General features: G+C 44.5%; 1 protein-coding gene across 1 annotated transcript in view; it reads right to left on the reverse strand.

The window, feature by feature from the left end:
* nyap2a (neuronal tyrosine-phosphorylated phosphoinositide-3-kinase adaptor 2a) overlaps positions 1–5,762 on the reverse strand; it is a gene marked incomplete at both ends in the record, with an annotated part of 156,989 nt that extends 151,227 nt beyond the window's left edge. Inside the window, one exon of the mRNA XM_084309763.1 lies at positions 5,560–5,762. Coding sequence (XP_084165889.1) covers positions 5,560–5,762 — 203 coding nt within the window. The remainder of the gene's footprint in view (positions 1–5,559) is intronic.
* Positions 5,763–14,338: the final 8,576 nt, after the last annotated feature.

A 14,338-nucleotide genomic window follows, 5' to 3' on the forward strand; every position in this document is an offset into this window, starting at 1 on the left:
AATAACACTATGTAACAAACCATCAAATACACTCACAGCACACACATCCACAGATATTTGCACTACAACTCATACCTCATTGCACCTTACCCTAAGTTGTACCTCATCCCATTTCTGCATTGTACTGTATATTGTATTGTAACTCAGTTAAAAAAAATTCTACTCTGTATTGTATATTGTATATACTGTATGTATATTGAACACTTTTGTTTACACTTGTTTACGTACTTTTGACTTTCTATTTTATACTTTATCTATTTTTTATCTAGCACACTCTCAGGAGCAAAACAGAAAAAAGCATTTCATATCAAAGTATTCTGTATTTTTGTATGACAACTAATAAAGAAACTTGAACTTGAAACTATACAATATTAAAACATATAGTACAATCCCACCAACAGATTTAGGAAGGTAAATGGTCTGCATTTATATAACAGCTTTTATCCAAAGTGCTTTACAATTTATGCCTCACATTAACTCAGACACACACACACCGACGGCAGAGGCGAATAAGCAAAGTGCAAACCTGCTCATCGGGAGCAGTTAGGGGTTAAGTGTCTTGCTCAAGGGCACTTCGACACGGTGCCGGGAGGAGCCGAATCGAACCGGGAACTTTCCGATTACCAGATGACCGCTCTACCTCCTGAGCCACTGTAAGGTCACTCTGTTCTCCATTTCAGATATCTGATTACATTGTTAACCCTTTCACTACCACACTATCAAAGGGTTAACCCTTTCACTGCCACACGACAAGGGGTTAACCCTTTCACAACCACACTACAGAAGGTTAACCCTTTCACTACCACACTACAGAAGGTTAACCCTTTCACTACCACACTACAGGCGGTTAACTGTCTGTAGTCTGGTAGTGAAAGGTTAACCTTCTGTAGTGTGGTTGCGAAAGGGTTAACATTGTAATCTGTAACATAATCCATTTGAATAATCAAACAGACCATCATATTCTGATTTTAGTTACCTTTGGGCAACCTTGTCTTCAGGATCTATTGAACGCACAATTAAAGGAACAATTTATTCAAAATTACAATCAGTAGTGATTGTAGTCTTTGAGTGGCATCATTGTAAGTAACCTTGTAAAATCTTCATCAAGCTTTATCTTTAGAATTATTGATCTTTTTCCCCCTCCTTTTTCCTCAGATTTTCTCCCATCCCAATGTTAGTCGTTATGCCAATTCCGAATCCCCTTCCTGGTCGCTGCGCACTTACCCCCCACAGTCGGTCTGGGAGAGTGGAGGCTATCACGCGCTTCCTCCGACACACGTCTAGCCAATCAACCGCTTCTTTTTACCTGGCAGCGTGGACTCTCACTGAGAGGGTGTAACGTGTGGAAGGATCACACTACCCCCCTTAGATCCTATCCGTGCAGAGCAGGCGCCCCGACCGAACTGTAGGAGTCGCTGTTTACAACGACCCGGACCCACCCCGCCAGCTTTCCCACCCTCTAATACAGCCAATTGTATTAGTGTGAACGGCCAGCCAAGCTGGTGACAACGCCGGAGCTGTGAGCTGGATTCGATCAGGCGAATCCAGCGTCTCCGGCGTTTGGTGACGAACGCAATCTCCGCTACGCCACCTGACCGCCCCCATCAAGCTTTATCTTAACCTGTTCCACACATGGTGAAAATCCGCCTAAAATATATACCTAGGTAAATGGAATATTGCTCCACTTCTACAAGGGCTATTTGCATATTCTTGGTATCTAGGTACATCTATGGACCTCAGGGAATGTATTCACAGTGTCAGAAATATTGTGTCTATTTCTAGGCTTGCTTAAATTGTGATGAAACAAAGGAGAATATGAATTATGATTTTTCTTTGCATCTTTGACAGTGAATAACACCATGATAATAATGACCAAACTTAAAAAACTGCCACTGATCTCGTTCAGTACCCTCTTGAGATCATGTGTACAAAAATCTAAGGAAATTAATAAAGGGAAGATGATTAAACCGAAGGTTCTGTAGATACAGTACTGAATTCTCCCATCCGGACCAATGCAATTTGAAATATTATTATAGAATATGATGCTTATACATTACCTTATTATAGCCAATTCGCACATTTATATATATATATATATATATATATATATATATATATATATATATATATATATATATATATATATATATATATATATATATATATATATATATATATTATCTTTCAAATGCCCAAGTTCAATTTGGATTTAGTATCACCAGGCGTGCATAAGAACAGATAATGAAATCTACTGTAATCTACTGAACTTTTTAATTTTCCCCACAGTGCAACCGTTTTGAAACTAATTTCAGATCTAATTGTTCCTACATGCTAACAATAGGGAGGAGAAACTAACTGCGTTTCAATATTTGTCAAAAACGTTACCTTTTGTGGCTTATTATCGTGAATCATAACAGTTATTGATATGATTCAATCAGAACGCTGAACTTTGAAACCCCACAGTAAAAATTCCAACACTGGTCGACAGCTACATGACTATTTATGGCTGTATCTGTATGCACCCCCTCTACAAAATGGCTGCAAAAAGACTACAATTCCCATGGTTCAAAATGTCCATTTCCGTTTCCGTCTTGCAATAGACTTCAGAAAATCGAAAACTTAAAACTATCTAATGGCACTTTTAACCTATTGCTAAACTAACGTATTGATGATAATATACATTCTACATGCTTTTGTGACATGTTAGTGATGTTAATACTTGAAATAGTTTGATTAAAAAATCGCAACTTAAATGCAACACTCTGAAAAATATTGATTTATGACCAGATGTCATTTTTGGGTCGGTACCGACCCCGTGGGGTGGAACAAATGGGATTGGCATCTACCAACATGTTTCTGACTAATTCAACAAGTAATCCATTATATCTGCTTCCATTTAGGTTGTTGTTGTTTTCAACAATCCTACCTGTAGGTACTACCGTACTAGCAGTATATAGTATGGTTCCTAAGAATATAGTATACAGTACAGACGAGGCTTCTTGATAGGATGCAAAAAAGCAAGGCGAGCGTAGCCTCTCTCTCTCTCTCTCTCTCTCTCTCTCTCTCTCTCTCTCTCTCTCTCTCTCTCTCTCTCTCTCTCTCTCTCTCTCTCTCTCTCTCTCTCTCTCTCTCTCTCTCCCTGAGTGTCTCTCTCTCTTTCTCTCTCTCCCTGAGTCTCTCTCCCTCTCCCTGAGTGAGGCTTACTAGGCTTCAGGCCGGGCTACGCTGCTACATACTATACTATACTGTACGCAACACAGTTGACTAACTTCACTCTCTAACGGAGCGGCTCAGTGATCCCGACCACACTGCTGCGCGTGTCTCAACCTGCCAACCTCAACACTTTCAATCACAACAGATGCCACCGATGTGTGTAGTATCTCCTGATGGCTGCTGTGTAAAGACTGTGTGTGTTGATATCTCACTCACGGTGATTCAAGATTCAAGATTCAAGAGGTTTATTTAGCACATACATACCAGGGCATTCAGTAAAATGCGGGTGGCCATGTCCGCTTCGATTGTGCAATAAGTAAGGGATAATGTATAGCTACGAGGTCATTGTCGCAAAATAATTGACCGACACAGAGTTTAAAATACCGAGCCGCCTCGGCGAGGTGTTTTAAACTTCAGTGAAGGTCAATTATTTTGCAACAATGATCGAGTATAGCTATACATTATCCCGCTTATTACATGGCTAACTTACTAACAATATACCTAATTAATTTTACATCGACTCGCAACAGTAACACTAGTTCTGGCTCCGCTGAGTGCTCGTCGCTCCGCCCCCCAGCAGCTTCCCCGGCTGCCGGCAGATTGCGAACAGCTGCGCACAGCGGTCATTATTGTGGGCTTGATTGCGAACAGCTGCGCACAGCGGTCATTATTGTCCCACAGCGGTCATTATTGTCTGATAACTGACCTCTGACGCGCGCTATTGACCAATCACAAGCAAGCATTTCGGCGAATGTGAAAACGCCATGTAATAATACTAAATAATAAAATAGACATAATAAACAGGTGATAAAATAGACATAAAATAGGCATGATAAAATAGACATGCTAAAGTCCTGCAATACAATGTTAGCTATGGATTAAGGCACTGGGTCATATGTGCACTACTATACAATATACAGTTTTGACTCTATATCCTTATGCTATACTTGCTATTTCTAAACTATGCTATACAAGAACCAGTTCTTTCCTTAAAGTGGCCTTTATTTTCCTCGTTCCTTTAAAGTGTCCTTTCCATTTAGTTTAAAGTGACTGTTTGTGTGTGAGCGAATGCATGTGTTGTGTGTGTATGTATGTGTGTGTATGTGTGTGCTCATGTGTACTTGTGTGTGGAGAGTTCAATGCTCAATGTTCTGATGGCCTGGAGGGAAGAAGCTGAGCCTTAGTCTCTCTGTTCACGTGATCCATGGAGAGAAGACACGGGTATAACACTGAGGGTCGCTCTGCCCTCCACCCTCAGCCCCTCCAGTCTCCTCCACCCTCAGCTAACAGCCCTCCACCCTCAGCCCTCCAGTCTCCTCCACCCTCAGCCCCTCCAGTCTCATCCACCCTCAGCCCCTCCAGTCTCCTCCACCCTCAGCCCTCCAGTCTCCTCCACCCTCAGCCCTCCATCTCCTCCACCCTCAGCTAACAGCCCTCCACCCTCAGCCCCTCCAGTCTCCTCCACCCTCAGCCCTCCAGTCCCCTCCACCCTCAGCCCTCCAGTCTCCTCCACCCTCAGCCCTCCAGTCTCCTCCACCCTCAGCCCTCCAGTCCCTCCACCCTCAGCCCTCCAGTCTCCTCCACCCTCAGCCCTCCAGTCTCCTCCACCCTCAGCCCTCCAGTCTCCTCCACCCTCAGCCCTCCAGTCTCCTCCACCCTCAGCCCCTCCAGTCTCTCCACCCTCAGCTAACAGCCCTCCATCAGCCCTCCAGTCTCCTCCACCCTCAGCCTCCAGTCTCCTCCACCCTCAGCCCTCCAGTCTCCTCCACCCTCAGCCCAGTCCAGTCTCCTCCACCCTCAGCCCTCCAGTCTCCTCCACCCTCAGCCCTCCAGTCTCCTCCACCCTCAGCCCCTCCAGTCTCCTCCACCCTCAGCTAACAGCCCTCCACCCTCAGCCTCCAGTCTCCTCCACCCTCAGCCCTCCAGTCTCCTCCACCCTCAGCTAACAGCCCTCCACCATCAGCCCTCCAGTCTCCTCCACCCTCAGCCCCTCCAGTCTCCTCCACCCTCAGCTAACAGCCCTCCACCCTCAGCCCTCCAGTCTCCTCCACCCTCAGCCCCTCCAGTCTCCTCCACCCTCAGCTAACAGCCCTCCACCATCATCCCTCCAGTCTCCTCCACCCTCAGCCCCTCCCAGTCTCCTCCACCCTCAGCTAACAGCCCTCCACCATCAGCCCTCAGTCTCCTCCACCCTCAGCCCCTCCAGTCTCCTCCACCCTCAGCTAACAGCCTCCACCATCAGCCCCTCCAGTCTCCTCCACCCTCAGCCCCTCCAGTCTCCTCCACCCTCAGCTAACAGCCCTCCACCATCAGCCCCTCCAGTCCCTGTGAGGTGTGGCCTCCTACCATTTGATGGCGTCCTCCTGATGCCTCTTCTTCTGGTGCTTCTCCTGCAGGTAGGCCCAGTTGGTCTCGTTGCGGACGCGGTCGCTCTCCCGGGCGATGTCCGACGCGTTCTGGATCACCAGGCCGTCGTACGTCCGGAGCCCACTGTCCTCTGCGTACTGGAAGAACCTGCGGAAGGACGACTCCTCCTCGTGAGACGTCATGACTTCTCAAAGAGCTGAGGAGAGGAGGAGAGGGAGAGGAGGAGAGGGAGAGGAGAGGGAGAGGAGAGGAGGAGAGGGAGAGAGAGGGGAGAGAGGGAGAGGAGGAGAGGGAGAGAGGAGAGGGAGAGGAGAGGAGGAGAGGGAGAGAGAGGGGAGAGAGGGAGAGGAGGAGAGGGAGAGGAGAGGAGGAGAGGGAGAGAGAGGGGAGAAAGGGAGAGGAGGAGAGGGAGAGAGGAGAGGGAGAGGAGAGGAGGAGAGGAAGAGGGGCGGGTGGACAAAAGGGAGAGAAAAGAGGAGGGGAACAGGAGAGAAGGAGAGAGAAGGGAGGAAGAGAATAGGGGAGAGAGGCATCAGCTACTAGTACATCCTGATAAGGAGACCACGCCAACGATTAGGAAGTCATGTCGATGGTAATAATAATATTGATCATAATAATAGTGAATCTATTAGTACAGATCATTGTGTATAATGATATTGGAGACACCAGGGCTCGTACAGAATGACCCAGAATGAGTCTGACATGCAAAGTGTTGCTGAGTGAATTTGTATGGATTGGAGCGGGTTTGCATAGCCATGCCGTCAGTGGGCGGGCGGGGCTTCTGTGTCCAACAGAGTAGACTTGGTTTCCATCAAGGTGAAGAACAATAGAACTGAAAACCTTTATCATTAGACCATATACACATGGGGTACGTTCACATGGGGTACGTTCACATGGGGTACGTTCACATGGGGTACGTTCATACGTTATGTTCACATGGGGTACGTTCATACGTTATGTTCACATGGGGTACGTTCATACGTTACGTTCACATGGGGTACGTTCATACGTTATGTTCACATGGGGTACGTTCATACGTTATGTTCACATGGGGTACGTTCATACGTTATGTTCACATGGGGTACGTTCATACGTTATGTTCACATTGGGTACACATTATACGTTATGTTCACATGGGGTACGTTCATACGTTACGTTCACATGGGGTACGTTCATACATTATGTTCACATGGGGTACGTTCATACGTTACGTTCACATGGGGTACGTTCATACGTTACGTTCACATGGGGTACGTTCATACGTTATGTTCACATTGGGTACGTTCATATGTTACGTTCACATGGGGTACATTCATACGTTATGTTCACATGGGGTACGTTCATACGTTATGTTCATATGGGGTACGTTCATACGTTATGTTCACATGGGGTACGTTCATACGTTACGTTCACATGGGGTACGTTCATACGTTACGTTCACATGGGGTACGTTCATACGTTACGTTCACATGGGGTACGTTCATACGTTATGTTCACATTGGGTACGTTCATACGTTACGTTCACATGGGGTACGTTCATACGTTACGTTCACATGGGGTACGTTCATACGTTATGTTCACATGGGGTACGTTCATACGTTATGTTCATATGGGGTACGTTCATACGTTATGTTCACATGGGGTACGTTCATACGTTACGTTCACATGGGGTACGTTCATACGTTACGTTCACATGGGGTACGTTCATACGTTACGTTCACATGGGGTACGTTCATACGTTACGTTCACATGGGGTACGTTCATACGTTACGTTCACATGGGGTACGTTCATACGTTATGTTCACACGGGGTACGTTCATACGTTATGTTCACATGGGGTACGTTCATACGTTATGTTCACATGGGGTACGTTCATACGTTACGTTCACATGGGGTACGTTCATACGTTACGTTCACATGGGGTACGTTCATACGTTATGTTCACATGGGGTACGTTCATACGTTATGTTCACATGGGGTACGTTCATACGTTACGTTCACATGGGGTACGTTCATACGTTACGTTCACATGGGGTACGTTCATACGTTACGTTCACATGGGGTACGTTCATACGTTACGTTCACATGGGGTACGTTCATACGTTACGTTCACATGGGGTACGTTCATACGTTATGTTCACATGGGGTACGTTCATACGTTACGTTCACATGGGGTACGTTCATACGTTACGTTCACATGGGGTACGTTCATACGTTACGTTCACATGGGGTACGTTCATACGTTATGTTCACATTGGGTACGTTCATACGTTACGTTCACATGGGGTACGTTCATACGTTACGTTCACATGGGGTACGTTCATACGTTATGTTCACATGGGGTACGTTCATACGTTATGTTCATATGGGGTACGTTCATACGTTACGTTCACATGGGGTACGTTCATACGTTACGTTCACATGGGGTACGTTCATACGTTACGTTCACATGGGGTACGTTCATACGTTACGTTCACATGGGGTACGTTCATACGTTACGTTCACATGGGGTACGTTCATACGTTACGTTCACATGGGGTACGTTCATACGTTATGTTCACATGGGGTACGTTCATACGTTATGTTCACATGGGGTACGTTCATACGTTATGTTCACATGGGGTACGTTCATACGTTACGTTCACATGGGGGTACGTTCATACGTTACGTTCACATGGGGTACGTTCATACGTTATGTTCACATGGGGTACGTTCATACGTTATGTTCACATGGGGTACGTTCATACGTTACGTTCACATGGGGTACGTTCATACGTTACGTTCACATGGGGTACGTTCATACGTTACGTTCACATGGGGTACGTTCATACGTTACGTTCACATGGGGTACGTTCATACGTTACGTTCACATGGGGTACGTTCATACGTTTTATTAACAACAAAATAATAATCAAAAGGAAAGAAAGAAAGAAAGAAAACAAAACATATATATATATGAATTAATTAATTAATTAATTAGCTCTAAAAGTGATTTTTTTTTATTGTATCAGAAACTTCAGAATGTCATCTCTCAAAAGAAACCAGGCTCATGCATGTGCTATACGTATAAAGTATAGTATTTTGGTTTGCAATAAAAGTATGCATTCCTCAAAAACTAAACTAAAATTGCCACTTTTGGGGGCGATTGTTAAGAGGTTTTAATCACCAGTAGTAGTAGTAGAACGTGTACATGGATCCAGAGTGACTGCGGAGTTGAGAATTGTGGGATTCTATTGCAGACATGGGGGGGCGAGAGTGGCTCGGGAGGTAAACCAGTCGTCTGGTAATCCGGAGGTTCCCGGTTTGATTCCCGCTCCTCCCGGGCAGCGTGTCGATGTGTCCTTGAGCAAGACACTGACTTAACCCCTAATTGCTCCCGATGAGCAGGTCGGCACCTTGCATGGTCTCCGCCGTCGGTGGGTGAATGTGTGAGTGACTGTGTGAGTGAATGGGTAAAATGTGAGGAACAAACTGTAAAGAGTTTTGGATAAAAGCACTATATAAATGCAACCATTTACCATTTACATCTTGGCTGCAAACAACTGGTGATTGTAATCAATTAACAGGTGATGTCATTAAAGACACATTGCAATGTTGAATAGGAAATGGTAAATAGATGAAAAGTAAAAGTATGACTGAAGCCCTTTGATCTCTATGCCCCTGTTATCAACCAAACCAAAAGCCTTTTCAGACATCCAATCGACTTCCTCTGAAATATCACACAATACACACGGGTTACTCTGATTGGCCCATCAGTCACCTATAGCTGCACTGATTGGCCCATCAGTCAACCCCACTATGTCTGATTGGCCCATCAGTCACATATAGCTGCTCTGATTGGTCCATCAGGCAATCCCACTATGTCTGATAAAAACACACGGGTTACCCTGATTGGCCTCTCTGTCTCTCTCTGTCTCTCTGTCTCTCTCTCACTCTCTCTTTCTGTATGTCTTTCTCTCTCTCTCTCTGTCTGTCTCTCTATCTCTCTCTGTATGTCTTTGTCTGTCTCTCTCTATCTGTCTCTCTCTCTCTCTGTCTCTCTCTCTGTCTCTCTCTGTCTCTCTCTCAATTCAATTCAATTCAAAGGGGCTTTATTGACATGGGAAACATATGTTTACGTTGCCAAAGCCAGTGTTATAACAAACAAAACAAAGCAAAACAATCAAACAGAGATCAGTATAGTACAGAACGATCTGTGTGATTGACAGTCTTTATGGTGGTTGTATTCCGATGGATGTCGCTTTGCGTTATGCCATTCTCTCTCTCTCTCTCTCTCTCTCTCTCTCTCTCTCTCTCTCTTCTCTCTCTCTTCTCTCTCTCTCTCCTCTCTCTCTCTCTCTATCTCTCTCTCTCTCTCTCTCTCTCAAATAAAATAAAATAAAATAAAATAAAATAAAATAAAATAAATAAAATAAAATAAAATAAAATAAACAAAACAAAACAAAATAAAATAAAATAAAATAAAATAAAATAAAATAAAATAAAATAAAATTCAATTCAAATGGACTTTTTTATACTTTATTGTGTCAAAGAAAGTCATTTTACATTTAGGTATAGTATGTGTACCCCACATACACATACATAACTGCACATATCCATGCTTACATACACACACAAATGTACATACGCATATTTTAAATCTTGACATTTTTATTTTTATTTTTTTATCCATCACCCATACAAAAAACAAGAGACAAAAACACAAACAAAAGTACCAGTATAGATCCTGGACTGGTATACATCTAATATCCCTACTCATCCCCACATACATATATACGAAAAATAATAATAATAATAGTAAATAAATAAAAAATGAAATAATAGAAATAAAATAAAGTAAACAAAATATATATAATAATAATAAGTAAAAAGGCTTGGATTTTCATTGTAGGTGTAGGTGTAGGCCTAAGGGGTGTTCCCCAACAATTGAGTAGTAGATCAAGATATTACTAGTTTCATGTTACTTAAATCCTCCTCAAAGACTGATCTGTCTGTCATCTAGTACCTTTCCATAGTTTAAAGAGACCCCATCTTTTTCCCAGCATATTTTCATTCTTATTGATTTTGTAGGTTACCTTTTCCATACTATATATGTCCTCTATAGTTTCTAACCATTTGTTTACTTTCGGGGTTCACGTTTTTTCCAAGCTCTTGTTATTTGCTTAAGTGCTGCAGCTCTCAAAAAAATTATAATTCTTCTTTTTGTAGGTTTTTGGGGCGTGTTCCTAACAGTATATCATGTTTTTCTATACCCACTTTCTCGAACATCTGTTCCATTATGTCTAAAATATCTGACCAGTAGATTTGTATTTTTTTACATGTGAAGAATATATGTGTATGGTCAGCATTCTTCTCCCCACATTCCCTCCAGCAACTGGCATTATTTTGTGTGAATTTGGACATACTCGATGGTATTCTAAAGTACCTCATATTTATTTTCCAAGCAGACTCCTGCCAAAAGGGTGATTTATGTAATGGAAGATATCTTTAAAGCTTTGATTCCACTCCTTATCTGGAATGTTTGTTTTCAGTTCCTTCTCCCATTTATTTTAATATAGCTTAAATCTTCAATTTTGTTTTCTTGAAGCATTCTGTAGATTTGTCCTGTTGTGTTTTTGAGGTTATGGCTTTGTTGAGTCTTTATCATGTATTTCAGAAGGGGGTGGAGATCTTCAAGAGTTTTAATTTGGACTTTTTCTCTTAAGTAGCTTCTTACTTGCAGGTATCGGTGAAAGTGATTACTAGGACAGGCATATTTATTAGCTACATTTTCAAAAGAATCCACTCCTTCATTGTACATTTGATAGAAACGTATGAGGCCCTTAGCTTCCCATGTCTTAAATAAACCATCAATACTGTTTGGAGAAAAATCTGGGTCCCATGCTATTTGTCTTAAGCAGATAATTTCTTGTTCCTTAATTTAATTAATTTACATATTTCCCTCCAGATTTTAAATGTTATATATAGAGTACGATGATGGCGCCGCCCCGTTCGGCTGCCTCTCTGTTCGCTCCGTCGAGACTGTGTTTACTTTTGTTAATATTTATAGTTTTTAGAGTTTTGTGCGTACCAACTGTTGGTGCATTTAATGTATATGACCGTCAGTCACTCATAGACATTGGATTACGGGAAACTTACCAACTGGATTACTCGCTGGATCAGCTTTCCGAACCACATCAATGGCCTGAAGAAATCCTCCGGAGACTAGGACCAGACCCTTTGTTCCCAGAGCCCAGGAAAAGACGTCGAGGAAAGAGGGCTGGGATCCGAAACAGGCTGAGATCCAGACGACACCGTACACCACTTCCCAGTATATTGCTAGCCAATGTACAATCAATAGACAATAAACTGGATGACATCCGAGCAAGGATTCAATATCAAAGAGACGTTAGGGACTGCAATGTCCTTTGCTTCACCGAAACATGGCTAACACCGGAGGTTCCAGATCACGCGATTCAACCAGCGGATCACTTCTTTATCCATAGGAAGGATCGGACACAATCAGAGTCCGGTAAACAACGTGGTGGAGGTATTGCCTTCATGTTTAACAAAAATTGGAGTGATCCAACGAATGTGAAGGAATTATCCAACCACTGCTCCCCAGAACTGGAATATATAACCATCAAGTGTCGTCCTTTCTTCCTCCCGAGGGAGTTAACGGCGATCGTCCTGGTCGGAGTGTATATTCCACCGCAAGCCAACAACAACGCCGCGCTCTCCAGACTCCACGACGAGGTAAATAGTATACAAGCGACGAACGTTAACGCCGCCATTTTAGTACTGGGAGATTTCAATAGCGCCAATCTGAGAAAGGTATTGCCTGATTTCTACCAGCATGTGACTTGCAACACCAGAGGCGGTAACATCCTAGATCACTGTTACACGCAATTTAAAGGTGGCTACAAGGCTCATTCTGATAGTGGCTTTGGCAAGTCAGATCACGCATCCATTTTCCTTACACCAAAGTACAGACAAAGAATTAAAAGTACTCCCGTAGTCTCGCGAGAGGTGCAGAAATGGGATGTGACGTCAGAGGATACGATCCGGTCAGTGTTTCACAACACAGACTGGATTGTGTTCCGCGACACAGATAACATTAATGCCTACACGGAGACAGTGCTGGACTATGTCTGTACTAGGGTGAAAGAAACAATCCCCACTACCAAAATGAAAGTTTACCCAAATCAAAAACCCTGGGTAGACAAATCCGTCCGTGAAGCTCTGAGAGAGCGCACCAAAGCATACAATGACGGCCTAGTGGCAGGCAACATGAATGACCACAAGGTGGCGCGACACAACGTAAGGAGGACAGTGTCAGAGGCCAAACGGCGCTACAGGGATAAAATTTAACTCCAGTTTGAACAAGCTGACTCTAGAGCTATGTGGCAGGGGCTCAAAACGATGACAGACTACAAAGGCGCCTCCCTCAAACTGAACAGTGACATCTCCTTAGCAAACAACCTCAATACCTTCTATGCGAGGTTTGATGCTGGTAATAACAACACCAGCTCACAAGCCTCGGCAATGGGGGGGGGGGGGGGGTCGGCTGCTGATGGAGGCGCAGTGTTCAGGGTAACAGAGCATGAGGTGAGGCGGACCTTTAAAAAAGTGAATATCAGGAAGGCAGCAGGTCCGGACGGCATCCCCGGCCGCGTCCTAAAAGTCTGTGCCGACCAACTGGCCCCAGTATTCACTGACATATTTAACCTGTCCTTAGAACAGGCTGTCATCCCCACCTGCCTGAAGAAGTCCACTATTATCCCTGTACCCAAAAAATCCAAGCCTGCTTGCCTCAACGACTACCGCCCTGTAGCTCTCACCTCCATAGCCATGAAGTGCTTTGAGAAGCTAGTAAAGGGCTACATCTGCTCCTCCCTCCCCATCAACATGGACCCCCTGCAATTTGCATACCGCCCCAACAGGTCCACGGAGGACGCCATATCCCATGTGCTGCACACAGCAGCATCACACCTGGACAAGAGGCAGGGGAACTATGTGAGAATGCTATTCATCGACTACAGCTCGGCATTCAATACCATAACATAGGGGCCCCCCAGGGCTGTGTTCTGAGTCCCCTCCTCTACTCCCTGTACACACACGACTGTGTGGCTCAGCGGAGTAGCAATACAATCGTCAAATTTGCTGACGACACAGTGGTGGTGGGCCTGATCTCTGCCAACGACGAGAGGGCCTACCTGGAAGAGGTCAAGGTCCTGGCGGGATGGTGCCAGGAAAACAGCCTCTCCCTGAACGTCAGCAAAACAAAGGAGATGATTGTGGACTTCAGGAGGTCGGGGGTCAAGGACTACAGCCCCCTCAGCATCGACGGGGCACCGGTTGAGAGAGTCAACAGCTTCAAGTACCTCGGAGCCTACATATCCGAGGACTTGACATGGACCACACACATTAACAGTGTGGTGAAGAAGGCACGACAACGCCTCTACTTCCTCAGGCACCTAAGGAAGTTCCAAGTCAGCCAGAAGATCCTTAAGAACTTCTACTCATGTACAATAGAGAGCATCTTGACCAGCAACATCACCTCCTGGTTTGGGAATAGCACTGCAAAAGACCAAAGCAGACTACAAAGAGTGACACGTTCAGCCGAACGCACAATTGGAGGGGGGCTCCCCACCCTCCAGAACATTTACTACAAGCGTTGCAAGGGGAAGGCTAAGAGAATTATTAAGGACTCGAGCCACCCGAACAACTGCCTCTTTGAACTGCTGCCGTCAGGCAAGCGATACAGGAGTCTCAAGGC

This window comes from Notolepis coatsorum (genome assembly GCF_963971535.1).
Source record: "Notolepis coatsorum genome assembly, chromosome: 1".
NCBI classification, from domain to species: Eukaryota; Metazoa; Chordata; class Actinopteri; order Aulopiformes; family Paralepididae; genus Notolepis; species Notolepis coatsorum.